The 13717-nt window shown below is 39.9% G+C and overlaps 1 protein-coding gene across 11 annotated transcripts in view; it reads left to right on the forward strand.

The window, feature by feature from the left end:
• Positions 1-1279: 1279 nt before the first annotated feature.
• Positions 1280-13717, forward strand: part of pikfyve (phosphoinositide kinase, FYVE finger containing) — a 41821-nt gene continuing 29383 nt past the window's right edge. For 4 of the 11 annotated variants that reach the window (XM_061723195.1, XM_061723197.1, XM_061723198.1 and 1 more), the window contains exons 1-4: positions 3955-4046; positions 7037-7236; positions 9421-9588; positions 11558-11667. In XM_061723195.1, coding sequence (XP_061579179.1) covers positions 4003-4046; positions 7037-7236; positions 9421-9588; positions 11558-11667 — 522 coding nt within the window. In that variant the 5' untranslated portion in view covers positions 3955-4002. Of the gene's footprint in view, positions 1401-3953; positions 4047-7036; positions 7237-9420; positions 9589-11557; positions 11668-13717 lie in introns of those variants that run through there. The other 7 variants (XM_061723205.1, XM_061723202.1, XM_061723203.1 and 4 more) reach the window with 4 other exon arrangements.

Consider the following 13717-nt stretch of genomic DNA (forward strand, 5'->3'; position numbering starts at 1 on the left):
CCTCCTTTCCATCCCTTGTCATTTCATCAATGAATGTGGTATTACTGCTATTTCAACATTTAGAGTAATCACCAGAAAAATAACACCAGAAAAATAACTTATTTGACCATTTTCATCTGTTTCAAGTACATTTTCACTTGAAATAAGTAGGAAAATCTGCCAGTGGGACAAGACTTATCTTCTTATTACAAGCAAAAAAAAAAAATCTTGTTCCACTGGCAGATTTTTCTACTTATTTCAAGTGAAAATCTACTTGAAACAGGTGAAAAATTTTGTTTTTTCCAGTGATGAGTCTTGTTTTAAGTGTAATGAGATTTTTTTTACTAAAATGAGACATTTTAACTAGAAATAAGACAAATATTCTTGTTAAGATTTTGAGTTTTTGCAGTGATCCATTTTACTTATCATGTGAAGGACAGAGTCATATTGATAAGTTCAGAAAACTGTTTTTTATTGTTGTGTTTTGATGTATTTGATGTAAGCCCAGTGGATATTTAAAGCTTACAGAAGGCTGCATTTAACTGTTGCTATGTCATTCCTGCAGTATTTCTGCAGGTGTTTTGGTCAGTGCTATTATTTGTAATATATTATATTATTTGTAATCAGCACAAATTATCTGTCCCCATATGATAAAATCCACCATCCCAGATCAAAAGAAATATCGATTCAAACTGTACTTTTTGTTCTGCAAATTCTGAAACGATGACTCACTTATTCTGGCTGTGCCCCATTGTTCAAACTTTTTGGAGTGATATGTGTAATTTTGTGTCTGAAAGAATTGATATTGATTTTAATTTATTTTGGAAGGATGTGTTGTTTGGTGTTTTTGACCATGTAACAATTAGAACAAAGCCAAAAGAAACATTTAATTTGATGATTATCCTCGCAAAATTCCATACCCACAAATCCAAATTCTTACGCAAAAAACCCTCTTTTTTTACTTTTCATTGTGAATTAAAACAGTATCTGGACTCTATTAAGTTTTCTACTAATTCAAAAGCAATCAAAACCATAAATGTATGTAAATGTTTTGGCTTTCTGTTATAATTTCATCCCCCCTGGCTGGTTATAATGTGTTGTGCTTTTTGTTTAGTTTTTTATTTGAGTTGTACTCTTTATATGTTATAATTCAACGTGAATTTACATAATGTGAAGTTTTGTTATCATTGTACTGTTTGCAAATGTTAAATAAATTAAAAAAAAAAAAAAAGGAAACAGAAGCAGAACGAGATACATCAGACTTCGATTAGTGCTGCCTGCCTGGCTCGATCAGACCGGCTGAAGAGTTTGATTATTCATGGCTGCGTGTTGTTTTTATGGGAGTCTCCCAGATGTTTGACAGCTGCTGTTCGCTCAGTCGGAGTCCTGCGACAGTGATGCCGAGCTCATACAGTGAGCAGGTAACCTATTTATCTTTCATTGTCACGGTTGTTCAGACGCCAACACTAAAAAACAAACCAGCCATTCAGCTCCACGGCTCTTTAGCGCACTAGCTGCATTAGCTGACCGCTAGCTCAACCAGTCTTCTTGTGTCGTAGCGTCTAATCACCTTTGTTGATTTGTGAGTAAGGGCTTTGGTGATCTGAAGTAGTTTTGCCCAAATATAGTCTTTCATAGTGTGGTTTGAATTGGCTGGGCGAGTGTGTTCCCGGCTAGCTGATGCTAACAGTTAAAAACAAAGATGGAGAGTTTGTGGAGACTGGACCGCTGCACCCTGGCACAGGTCCTGTCACAGGTCTATCAGCTGAACCTGACCGTGGAAACATCGACTGGTGCCGCGTGCGATAAGGCTCGGATAAGGCTTCGGTACTGCAAGTGTTGTGTCCAAAAAGGAGCCCTGCTGGAAAGCTGCCTCTCCGCGGGAACGCGCATACGTGGAGTCCACGTAAATCATTTACAAGAGAACTTGAATGGAAGGAACTGGTAGAGCTGTCAAAAGTATTCACATTCATTACTCAGGTAGAAGTATAGATACTAGAGTTTAAAAATACTCCTTAAGAAATATCAACTCAAGTTTTTTACTCGAGTAAAAGTATAAAAGTACTGGTTTCAAAACTACTTAAAGTATAAAAGTAAAAGTAATGTAAGGGGGAAAAAACCATTAAGGACAAAAGCCAAGTTTAGTTGCAGGAATCTGAGGGAACGGATGTAAGAACAAAACTGGACAAGAACATCTGAAACAACCACAACCAAATTCACTCTATCCGGATGGAGCAATTTAACTGGATAGTTTTTTTTAAAGGCCGAAATGAAATAGAGTAATGAGGCTGTTTTTAAAATGTAAGGAGTAAAAAGTACAGATAATTGCGTGAAAATGTAAGGAGTAAAAGTAAAAAGTCGTCTGAAAAATAATTACTCCAGTGAAGTATAGATAACCAAAATTTCTACTTAAGTAAGGTAACGAAGTATTTGTACTTCGTTACTTGACACCTCTGCCAACTGGCCATATATTGGTAGGTCTTGAAGAAGTTTAACTTTTCATCTATAAAGCATTTTTCCATTTTTAATGACTATTGAGGAACTTCAGGACCCGGACTGTCACTGGGCCATTTACAAGATTAAAATACATGTAAATTACTGAGTAACATCACTCTCCTGGGGGCCATTAGGGTCTTTAGGTAATCATAAGCTGTTTACATTGTGAAGATGTTTTGGTCACACGTTTCAAGGTGTAAATGGGTGTAAAACCACCTGGGGAGGATATTCAAAGTTGCATTATAAAATGATAAGTGAAAGCCACTTCTTATTTTTTCCTGTTTCATCTGTCCATCTTATCTATCCAGAAAGTGGACATTTCTGTTCTCAAACGTCTGTTCATTGTCTTTGAGATGCAGGTGGACTGCAGAGTCTTTGTTGAGTTAAAGCAAGGAACCCTCTAAAACAGGGGTGTCCAAAGTCTGGCCTCGAGGGCCCGGTGTCCTGCAGGTTTGAGATGTTTCCATGCTTTAACACACCCTGACAGACATGGCTGTGTCATTAACAGTTATGCAGACCTTGAATTAGAGCTGATGACGAGCATTAATTATAATCAGGTGTGTGGAAACAGGGAAACATCAAAAACATGCAGGACAGCAGCCATTAAGGGCTGGATTTGCCCAGAACCGGTGTAGATTCAGTCATCCAGGCCATGGTAGAGTTTTTTAATTTGGTTTTTGAGGATATACAAAAACCTAATCTCATTAAATGGATGGCAAAATAGACTTTAGGAACTAGGACATTTTTAATTGATTGTTTCTTTTTGTTTTTTGTTTTTGTTTTCTTAAAAGCAATATCCTTCGTCCCCACAGCAATAAGACTGTTTAACGCCTCCTGAACTCAGTCACACACACTCACACACTCACCTCTGCCACAACTGGACTATATTTTATTTTGCACTTTATATGCTATTTTTTTACCTTATATTTCATGTTTATTTTAATATTAATGTGCTTTTATTGTCTGAGTGGAAGTGTGGTTGTTTTTTGTTTTGATGAGCTGCTGGACAATTGAATTTCCCTTCGGGGATGAATAAAGTTCTATCTTATCTATCTATCTAATCGACAGTTTTCATCTTAAAATTGGTCCAGAAATAACCAGACATTGTGTTGGTGTACTGTTCAGAATGATTTAAGCTCGTTAGGTCGGTCAGCGTTATGATTTAGTTATGCACTAAAGGGGGATGCTGCTTATGTTAAAGCAACAAATTGAATTCAAACTCCCAAGCACAGATAAACTGTCAGATCCAGATAGCAAGGAGGGTCTCGTTTGGGTATTGTTCATGAATAGGAACTAGATGTTCTGGTACTTATTTGTAATTTTAGACAGTAAATACTATCATTTTTCGTATTTACTGGTGACGGCCCTCCAGTGCGCGTCCCCGCGGCGGGTGCTGTTCGCGTCAGTGACACTGTTCGCGTCGCAACACCTGACCGCGGTCACGCTCTCGCTCCGGCCTGTTGTGATCACATGACGAGGTGGAGAATTTGAAGCCAGCGTTTCTGCTTTCTCCCCCGTTTATCTACAATGACATGCGTGTCAAACTCAAACTCCGTGGCTTTCTTCAAAAGGTAAGCCGAGCAGAGCCCCCGCGTTTCCACGGTTTGTTGGAGGAAATGAAGCAGACGCGTCTCCTGGAGCCGCAGTTATTGCAGCTCCAGGAGCTACAGATTAACCATTCACCGCTTCCCGTCACGAGTGGAGTTCATGTGTGGATCAAGCAGGGATCACATTCATTCACCGCGTCGGATTTCAACTGGAAAACCGGATTACTAAAATATGTTGTGTGTATGTAATATGTAGTTGACGGGGGAATACTGAGGTGTCCGAGGCACAGGGAAAAGGGAAAAGGGTTCATAATCATGACAAGAAAACAATCACGACTTCTTCTTTTTTTGCCTCAATGTTGAATCTTTTTACAAGTTATATAAGTGTTAGAAACATGGAAAAATAGTCGTTCAACACGTTTTACTAAACCTCAAATCCTGATGGTATTTTATGGCTTGTTTATTGCGGGACATGGGTTACAGTTAACAGTTATTATGCTCTTGGAACCACACACTCACTTGTCCTTTATCTTTTCCACCATGGCTGTACATTTTTCACTTCTTCAAATTAGATTTTGAAACTGTTTCCTACGCTGGGTCGGATGCTGCAAGTCAGCTGTTGTTTTTAAACATCTGTTACCATGACAACAGGTTGGGTTGATTGAGGTTTCTAAAGAAAGTCCAAGTAATGGTCTGAGTAGTGCCCCGAATCCATAACTGGTTAAAGGAGATATATTAAACACAGAACAAGGACGTTTGAATCGGCTCTTCTCTTAATGGTCATGACTAATGTAAAATCACTGGCAAATAAATGGAGGTGTTTGTACCTGCTGAGGACAGAGCAGCAACATCTGGCATGTGGTATGGATTCAGGGGCTGAAACTCTGTCTGGATATTTCAGATTCAGGTGCGGATGGAGGAGGGATTGTTGTGTTAACAGCAGGTGGAGTAACCCTGGACATGTCACTGTGACAGAGTGTCTCTTCGCCTGGTTATTGAACGGTTTCTGTCCATGTTTATAAAAAGGGTTTACCTCCTGTGTCACCTGTCGATGCTGCATCATCAGCGTAGTAGTTGATGTCAGGGTGAAGACACAACACCTCAGTACATTCATGGTAAACTTGAGATTTAATCCACACCACTGATCTCTGTTCAAAAAGTTAGTTGTTTGTTGTTGTTTTTTTTTCAACTATAAATACTAAAAGATTATCATTTCTCTTTGAGGATCAATACAGTGCAGCTGTAGTCGCTAGTGTAGCGTTGTTATTTTATTCATTTATTTATTTTTGTTTCTATTTTCAGTATCAACACACCAATCCACTTCTTTTGGTACCAATCCAATTCTGACATACATTTCCCAATAACGGATACTGATTATTCGTTCTTCTTCTTTTGCCTTCCTTCTCCTTCTTGATATTGTGTGAGAGATGTGAGGATGCAATAAACTACAACACTCATTAAAAGCAAAATTACAAGTTCAAAATGGCACAAAATAAAATGCATTCCTAATAAGTTAATTTGGTTGGAACAGGCAGCAGTGGGTTTTCTGGAAAAAGAATAATTCCAATAAAAGTGTAAACATGGTAGAAAACTGTAAAACTCTATGATCCAACCGTACAATAAAGTCCACAACAACAAGACGTTATGCAAACAGGATAGATCAGTTAGGGCTTTTTTTAATAACATGTCTCCTTTAAACACCATCATGTGTCCCTGGAGTATGAGGTGATCTAAGGCTCGTAATCATGAAATCATGTAATCACAGTTAATAGTAAAATTAATGAATAAAGTTGACAGGATCAATATCTGTATACGACGACAGTTGCCAGAAACAAATATTTGCTCCAACACAACATGATTATGAAAAAGCAGCTTGGACGTATGAATCAGGGTTTAAAGAGAAGTTCAAAGTCGTGGCTTGACATTAAACACATCAGTGATTGAATTAATTACTGATTTCTAACAACTGACGAGATGCTGCTAGGCGACGTAACTGTGACATCTACTTAAATGCTGGTGATCAGCTGCTCCAGCCTGGAATGTGTTCATTCAATTCAATTTCAATTTAATTTTATTTATTTAGCATCTATTACAATGCAAGTTATCTCTAGGTGCTTTCCAGTGACCCAAAACATGACCCCCGAGCAATTATTATACAAACAATGGCAGATGGAAAAACCTTCAACCAAACAGTGGCAAGAAAAACTCCCCTTTTAGGAGGAAAGAAAACCTTGATCAGGGCCTGGATCATAAGGGGGGACCCTCCTGCTGAAGGCCAGTCGGTCAGAGCAGGGAAAAGGGAGATCTGTTTTCTCTGTATTTAGAAGTAAAATGAGTGGACAATCCAGTCCTTGATGTCCCTAAGACATGCCTGAAGTTTAGCTAACGGTTCTGTTTCATCCGGGTTCATAGACAAATAGAGCTGCGTATCATCAGCATAACAATGAAAGTGTATGCCGTGATTCTGGATTATACTTCCCAATGGCTGCATGTACAGACTGAACAAGATTGGCCCTAGCACTGAACCCTGCGGAACACCATAACAGACCATCCTCTGTTCTGAAGAAACCTCATGTACATGAACAAACTGGAACCTGTCAGATAGATATGATTTAAACCAACGTAGAGCTGTCCCTTTAATCCCAACAGCATGCTCTAACCTGTGCTATAAAATGTTGATCTATAGTGTCAAAAGCAGCACAGAGGTCCAGTAGAACCAGTATGGACAATAATTCCTTATCTGAAGCCATAAGAAGGTCATTCGTGACTCGAACCAGTTTTGTGTTTGTGCTATGATGCATTCTGAACCCTGACTGAAAAACTTCAAACAGATAATTTCTATAGAAATGGTCACATAATTGACTTGCAACTACCTTTTCCAGAATTTTAGATACAAATGGAAGGTTGGAAATTGGTCTATAATTAGCTAAGATGTCTGGGTCGAGAGAAGATTTTTTTAGGTAAAGGTTTCATTTCTGCAACTTTAAAACTTCAACTTCATGTGTTTGTTTTAGCAGGAGAAGCAGTGACATGGCTGCTGATGATAAGTCCTCGTCATCGTCCTCAACAGAGTGGAACATCGAGCCGCCCGTTATTTCGCCCGCCAGCCCCTCCCACCTGACCCACTTCAAACCTCTGACCCCGGAGCAGGAAGAGCCTCCTCTGCGCTCTGCATACAGCTCATTCGTCAGCCTGTTTCGTTTCAACAACAAAGGTGACGTCACACAGCACTTCATCTTCTTCTTCAGCCTTCTTGTTGAAGTTTGGGGCGTGTGGGAATGGTTCTCTATGAAGCTGCAGTATGAATCGTTACCATATCCAACAAGTAGGCTCTTCAAAACCTGAAGAGAATTGAAGGTCCTTATATGGTCACAGATGAGGAAAAGATCACTGGTTTCAAGCAGAAGGGGTATAAAATGATGGAAACCAGTGACTCAAAGATGTTTTTTTTTTTGTTTTTTTTTTTATATAAATATGTTCAGCCCAAGATCATCTTCTTCTGCTCCCAACCATGAGTAAGTCACAGCCTCCTCTTAGAAGAATCAGCACGGACAAAGCAGCCTGTTCTTCTGTAGGAAGTCTAGGTCCTTCGGTGCTTGTAGCATGATGCTGCACAGCTTGTGTATGTCTGAGCTAGAGAGTGCAGTTTTATCTGCAGTCATCTGTTGTGGTTGTAGCATGAGAGCCAGTGGCTCATAGAAACCAATAAGGAAGAGTGTCTTTAGGCTTCGGACCATCCTTGAGCTCCTGGAGCTGATTATAAAACGAAAACGGCTGCAGAGCATGTTCAGCGTAATGGACAACTCTGCTCGGAAGGCTGCGTGGTAAATGTTTTTTTCTCCAAACAAACTTTCCCACAGAGATGCAGCTCTTTGTGAAGATTGGATTTGTTCAAACATTCTCATTCATGGTTGATTAGAACATAACATACATATTATTTCTTAAGTCTGCAGTTGTATTTGATAGAAAGCAGTTAGAATAAAACGAAAGCTTTGCAGGTGAGACCATCCCCTGGATTCGGCTTTGAGACGGCAGGACTGACCAGGAGACGGGAAGCAGCGCTGGAGGTGGCTCTGCTTTGTTTTATAGATTAGACATAAGGCATATCGGAGAGCAGCCGGGGTTAGATAAAATAAGAGCCGCTAGGTTGAGATGGTTTGGATGCAGCAGGATGGATAGTGAAAGCATGGGTAGCAGGATGCTGAAGACGGAGCTTCCAGGCAGCAGGAACAAGAAGAGGACCAAAAAGAAGAAGGAGAATATTTGGAGCAGTCTGACCCTGATTTAAACATGTCTCAGATCTGCCAGAAATTTAATTTGATATGAACAACTTATGTTTTAGTTATTCAGATCTTTTTTTCCACCTTATGTCCTCAAGAAATACGTAATTACTTGTGTGGGTGTGACTTATGAAACAAAAACAAACACCATGTTCATTTGGGTGCCTGTTTCTTAGCTTGTTTAATACATCAATAAAGTATGTCTTGACCCGACAAAAACAAAATCCCCCAACTTCACTCAGCATTCGGTATGGAATAGTTGTGTATGTAATATGATTGTTTTAGTACATGAGATACAATGGTATTATTGCATAGTAGTGTCATTATATAATAGATATATATGAGTATGTGTGTATGTATGTATGTATGTATGTATGTATGTATGTATGTGTGGATGTATATACTAGGTATATATTAGGTATATGTGGGGAGGATATAGTTGACTTGGTTTCTGTTCTTGTCTTGATTCTTAAAATATCTTGATTTTGTATATATATATATATATATATATATATATATATATATATATATATTTTTTTTTTTTTTTTTTTTTTTTTTCTTCTTGCTCTTATTCTGTATTTTTATTTTTTAAGTTCTTTTTTCTATTTTGTTTTCTTTTGTATTGCATTACAAGGGGGGGGGGGCAACAATAAAAGCAATTAATTCAATTAACTCAAAATTCGAGCAAAGAATCAACAACTCAACTCTACTCCGGACAGATTTCTGTGACGGGAAACAGAAGAAAAACTGGGAAACTTGGAGAGCTTGAAAAGATGTGTCCAAGTTGAGCGACCTACAAATGAACATGCTGTTTATTTTTGTTTCATTAATCACACCCACACAAGTAAACATTGCATCTCTGCTGCATTTCCTGCTTCTTTTAAATCTGATCTTGAGACTTTGTTACTGCTGTTGCTATTTTGTCTTATACATTATACATTTTTATACATGTTCTCCCCTTTTTTTTTTTATCATTTGTCATCGTAAGCTTTGGCTGCATTTTTTACACAAATAATTTTGAATAGCGCTTGTTGTTTAATTGTGCTACATGTATACATTTTCTTGTCCAACTACAGTAGAATAAATCTCAAAAAACGTTTGTGTGTGTGCACGTGCAGAGGAGGGCCGTCCTTCCTCCACTGCTTCAGAGAAGTCGGATGCGCCGTCCCCTGCCCGTCAGTCGGATAGGCGGAGCTTGTCATCCAGTCCTTCCCACTCCATCCATGGCCCGAGATCACACCGGAAGCTGCACCCCGAGCACCTCCGGCGCACCTCCACCGCCTCTGGTAAAATACAAACACTTCATTTCTAAACAAACTAGCTCATGATGGATTTGGCACATCTTTCCTAGTCACCAACATGCTGTTGGAGTCCTGCGTAATCAGTCCTGCAGAGTGTGTCTGGGTCTGGGAGTTCTGGTTTTCAAGTGTACTACACTGTATTCCGTGTACACGTCTGGATTTCATGTGAGGTCACCTTCGTTGTCTGCTTTAATGTTATTTTACACAGGTGAAGTTGGCTGATTGAATCTTTTCTTCTCCACACATCTGTTGATTGCATTATCTGCTGTTTGAAACTCGTAGTTGGTTTAAAAGCCTCTGTCCTGTCATGGCTGAACTAATCACAAGAAACTGATAACACTCGATAATGTCCACACCACGTACGTCCAAAAAACTGCTCTTTTTTTTGTTGTGGTAGGGATTATATTTAAAGATGGCGACAGAGCTGTTAGGAAGTCCTGAAGTCTGAGGGTTTGAAGGGAAGTGGCTGCAGCGTCTGCTTTGTTGGGCGATGCGCTTGTGCCACAATACGAGAGAGAGAGACACAGCTCACCTGGTCGAGGTACAGCAGTCCATCTGCATCTCGAGGACAGGGGACACTGTTTGAGGACCAAAATGTACACATTTCTGACAGAGAAGACGTGGTTTGAGAGAGGAGTAGAAGACTGATGAGAAAGACCAACGTTACAGAGGATGCTTCAGGTTTTACCTGTCCAACCCTTGTGCTGCAGCCTGCAGACTTGGGAGTATTTGTCCGTGTAAAAAGCCGTAACTGTTTAAGACCAAAGCTGTTAAGATTTACAAGCATGGAGTCAAGTACCTTTACGTGACCAGAGATGTTGAATTATTAAAAATAAAGTCATACGTGTTCAGGTGAGGGACGACTAAAGTCATTATGAGTTTAAAAATGAAGGAAATGTTTCATTTTATTGTATGACGATATTACATTATTATAAGTGTCAGGACCTTAAAAATAATGTACAGAAAACATTATTGTGTTGAATAATGTTTCTTTTTCTTTGGTGTAAGACTTTTGTATTTGTTTTTCCCTCATCGTGGTTCTGATCGCACTACAGAATTTAATTTTAATGTAAAGTTTTATTCTTACTCCGGTTTTTTTTCCTCTTTTTTGTGTGTGTGTGGGGGGGGGTTTATGTTTCGTTTTGTTTTAACAAGAGGAAACATGTATGTAAGTATGATTCTGGCTCCAGCTGGGTTTTGTTTATTTTATTTTTTATGATTTAAGTTTTTTCTTGTGAAGGGTTGATGTTTGTTTCACGTTTGAGGTTGTCATTAAGACCCTGTAGAGGAAGTAAGTACCTGTTGGGTTGAAAGGTGGACCCCGAGCTCCAGGCGCGGAGGGTCCAGAGCATCAGTTTCCTGAACGCTCGTACCGGCTGTAACTTGCACTCTCGTATCTTTTCTGATTTCAGTGGATTGGCCAGGTGAGGGCTCCGCTGCTCTGTGTGGATTCACTGACGCTTTTAGCTCGACTGTGATGAATCTGCGTGTTACTCAGTCTGCTGTGTGCGTGCGTGTGTGTGTGCGTGCGTGCGTGTGTCTGTGTGCATGCGAGTCTTTTTACGTTTGCATTTTACAAAACGGCGCTTGTGATTGACCTTTGGTTTGCTCTGATGTTTTCCACCCAGGTACTAATAACTGGAATGGTGTTTGTCATGATTTGAACGCTAACATTCAACATAATTTTACCTTTTTTTTTTTTTTTCTTAATGATTCACTTCATGTGTTATTTTTATCAACATCTGCAACTTTTCTGGAAGTTACTCACATATGCAGGGAAGTGCATTATCAGTTCTCACTAATTATATAAAAAAAATAAATGCATCTTGACTTTAGATTTAATCATAAAAAGGTGTGTTTAAAATTCCATCTGGACACATTATAATAATGAAATTAACTTTAGTGTGTGCGTGTGTGTGTGTGTGTGTCTGTGTGTGTCCGTGCACGAACTCAGACGGCAGCAGGAAGTCGGATACACCGCTCAGTAACCATGACCCCCGGACCGCCGTGCAGCTTCGCACCGCTCTGAAGAGGCTGAAGGAGATCATGGAGGGAAGGAGCCAGGTACCGAACCCAGCTGGACTTTTGTCATTTCACTTTTGACATGTTTATAGTCTTTTTTTTTTTTTTTTTTTTTTTTTAAGAAAAAAGCGAGAGAGAAAAATATACAAACGACATACTAAATGAATTTCCTTCTTGTATTTTGGTATTAAATGCTGGTAGACACCATTTCTTTTAAAGTCGGAGCCACATTGACTGGAACCGATCTGCAGCGGTCTAGAGGTCTCTGACACAGCGTCGCTTCCTAGCAGGGTTCATGGGAAATGTCTTAAAACGATATGACTGGCTCGTTTTCAACCCGTAGCCATCAAAACCACAAAACTCCAGCTTTTAAACAGAACAAGTGTGAAACAGAAACGTATCCAAATAAACACAGAGAAACATCCTCATATGTTGGATTGGTGGGCTTTAGCGTTATTGTCCGTTTTCCCTGCTGTCTCTGGTAAGCGTCTCCACCAGCGGGTGAAGTTACCAGCTACGCGTTGGTCCTCGTTGGCCAGAGCTTCGCCTGGATTCCAGTTTCTAATTTAGTGGCCTGCATAACGACCACGAGGGTCCATTTAAAGTGAACCGTTAACTTTATCCACATTATTTGAACCTTTAATCGTTTTCATGAAGAAATTTAGCAGGGAGAAAGCAGGCCGCTCCACGTGATTATGTAATTGTAATAATTAAATCCAGGTCCAACACGTAACCCTTTACAGATCGTCCCGGGCGTCCTCCGGACCTGCTCACCCAGGCTGAGCCCCGGGCCGACTGCTTTAGCAAAAGGCTACAGGTGTTTTCATTCAGCCCTTCTGCTCCGTCTCACGTCCGTCTCCTCCTCAGACATCTGCACAGACTCTTCTCCGTTAGCCGTTGGTCTTCTCTCCGTCGCAGCTTCAGCTCTTGGCTTTTCCAGTATTCAGCTCACTTTTACACTTAATCTCCCCTAATTGATTCAAAAATGAATTACTTGTGTGAAATAACCATTAATCAATAGATCCATGCACATTAACCCTCAGAGTTTTAAGTTACTTTTGGTTTTGACATTAAATATCACATTCAATTTATATTTATCAGTAAATCTGGTTTCCTTTTTTAAAACACAAACACTCCCCTATAACTGCCTCTTAGTTTTCATAATTTTCATATTGTTAAGACCTTTAAGCTCCAAAATGTACAAAATAAACCCACAAAAATGAATTTGGAAAATAAACATTTCTTTATTTACAGAAGATGTGAAAGAGGTTTTGGGGGTTTTTTGTACATAAAAATGTAAAATTAAGTGAATTCAAAAAATTATTATTTTTTTTTTATTAATTTTTGTTATTCTCGCTACAGGTATATACAAATATTTAACAATTATAGTCCAAATTGTTCTGATCTTTATCTCTGTTGCCTTCAAATGCATCAATTTCTTCATCAAAATGTGTCAAAACAAGCGTAGGACTTGTGTTCTCCTGAAGTAAGACTCGTGTCTTCATGTCGCTCCAGGTCCAAACCGCTCTGTACGTTTCCTCCGTTTGATTTTGCTGTTCTCGGGTGGGTTTCAGAAACTGTTCTGTAATGGCGACTTCTTTAAATTGTGATTTGGCCAGCTGGCCCGTCCTCGGCTCCTCGCAGGATGGCTGCTTCTACGCTCACTCCAGAACACACAAGACTTTAGAGTGAAACATCAGAGGAGGTCCTGCCCGTGACGCTCGGAAAGACTTATGGCGCTTTTCCACTAGCACCTACTCAGCCCGACTCGTCTCGGTACGGCTCGTCTCGCCTCGTCTCGCCTCTACCCGCTTTGTCCTCGTTTGCTTTTCCACAGCCAGGTGAGAAGTGGGCGGGTTGGGGTGAAGCTGCTGTGACGTACTCGATTGTGCAACCCCTTTGTTCTTGTCGGCGCAGATGAGAAAATCAGCTGGAGCCGCGAGCGGCTGAGAGTAAAACAGTACCTGTGGATCTGATCGTTCCTTATCGCCCGTCTACATCCCTTTTTAATTCTCTCGTCAGCCACCAGGTTTATGAACATCTGCACCTCAGTTGGATCACCAAACAGACGTTTGCGCTGTATAATAAAATC

Source organism: Cololabis saira, chromosome 6, assembly GCF_033807715.1.
Source record: "Cololabis saira isolate AMF1-May2022 chromosome 6, fColSai1.1, whole genome shotgun sequence".
NCBI classification, from domain to species: domain Eukaryota; kingdom Metazoa; phylum Chordata; class Actinopteri; order Beloniformes; family Belonidae; genus Cololabis; species Cololabis saira.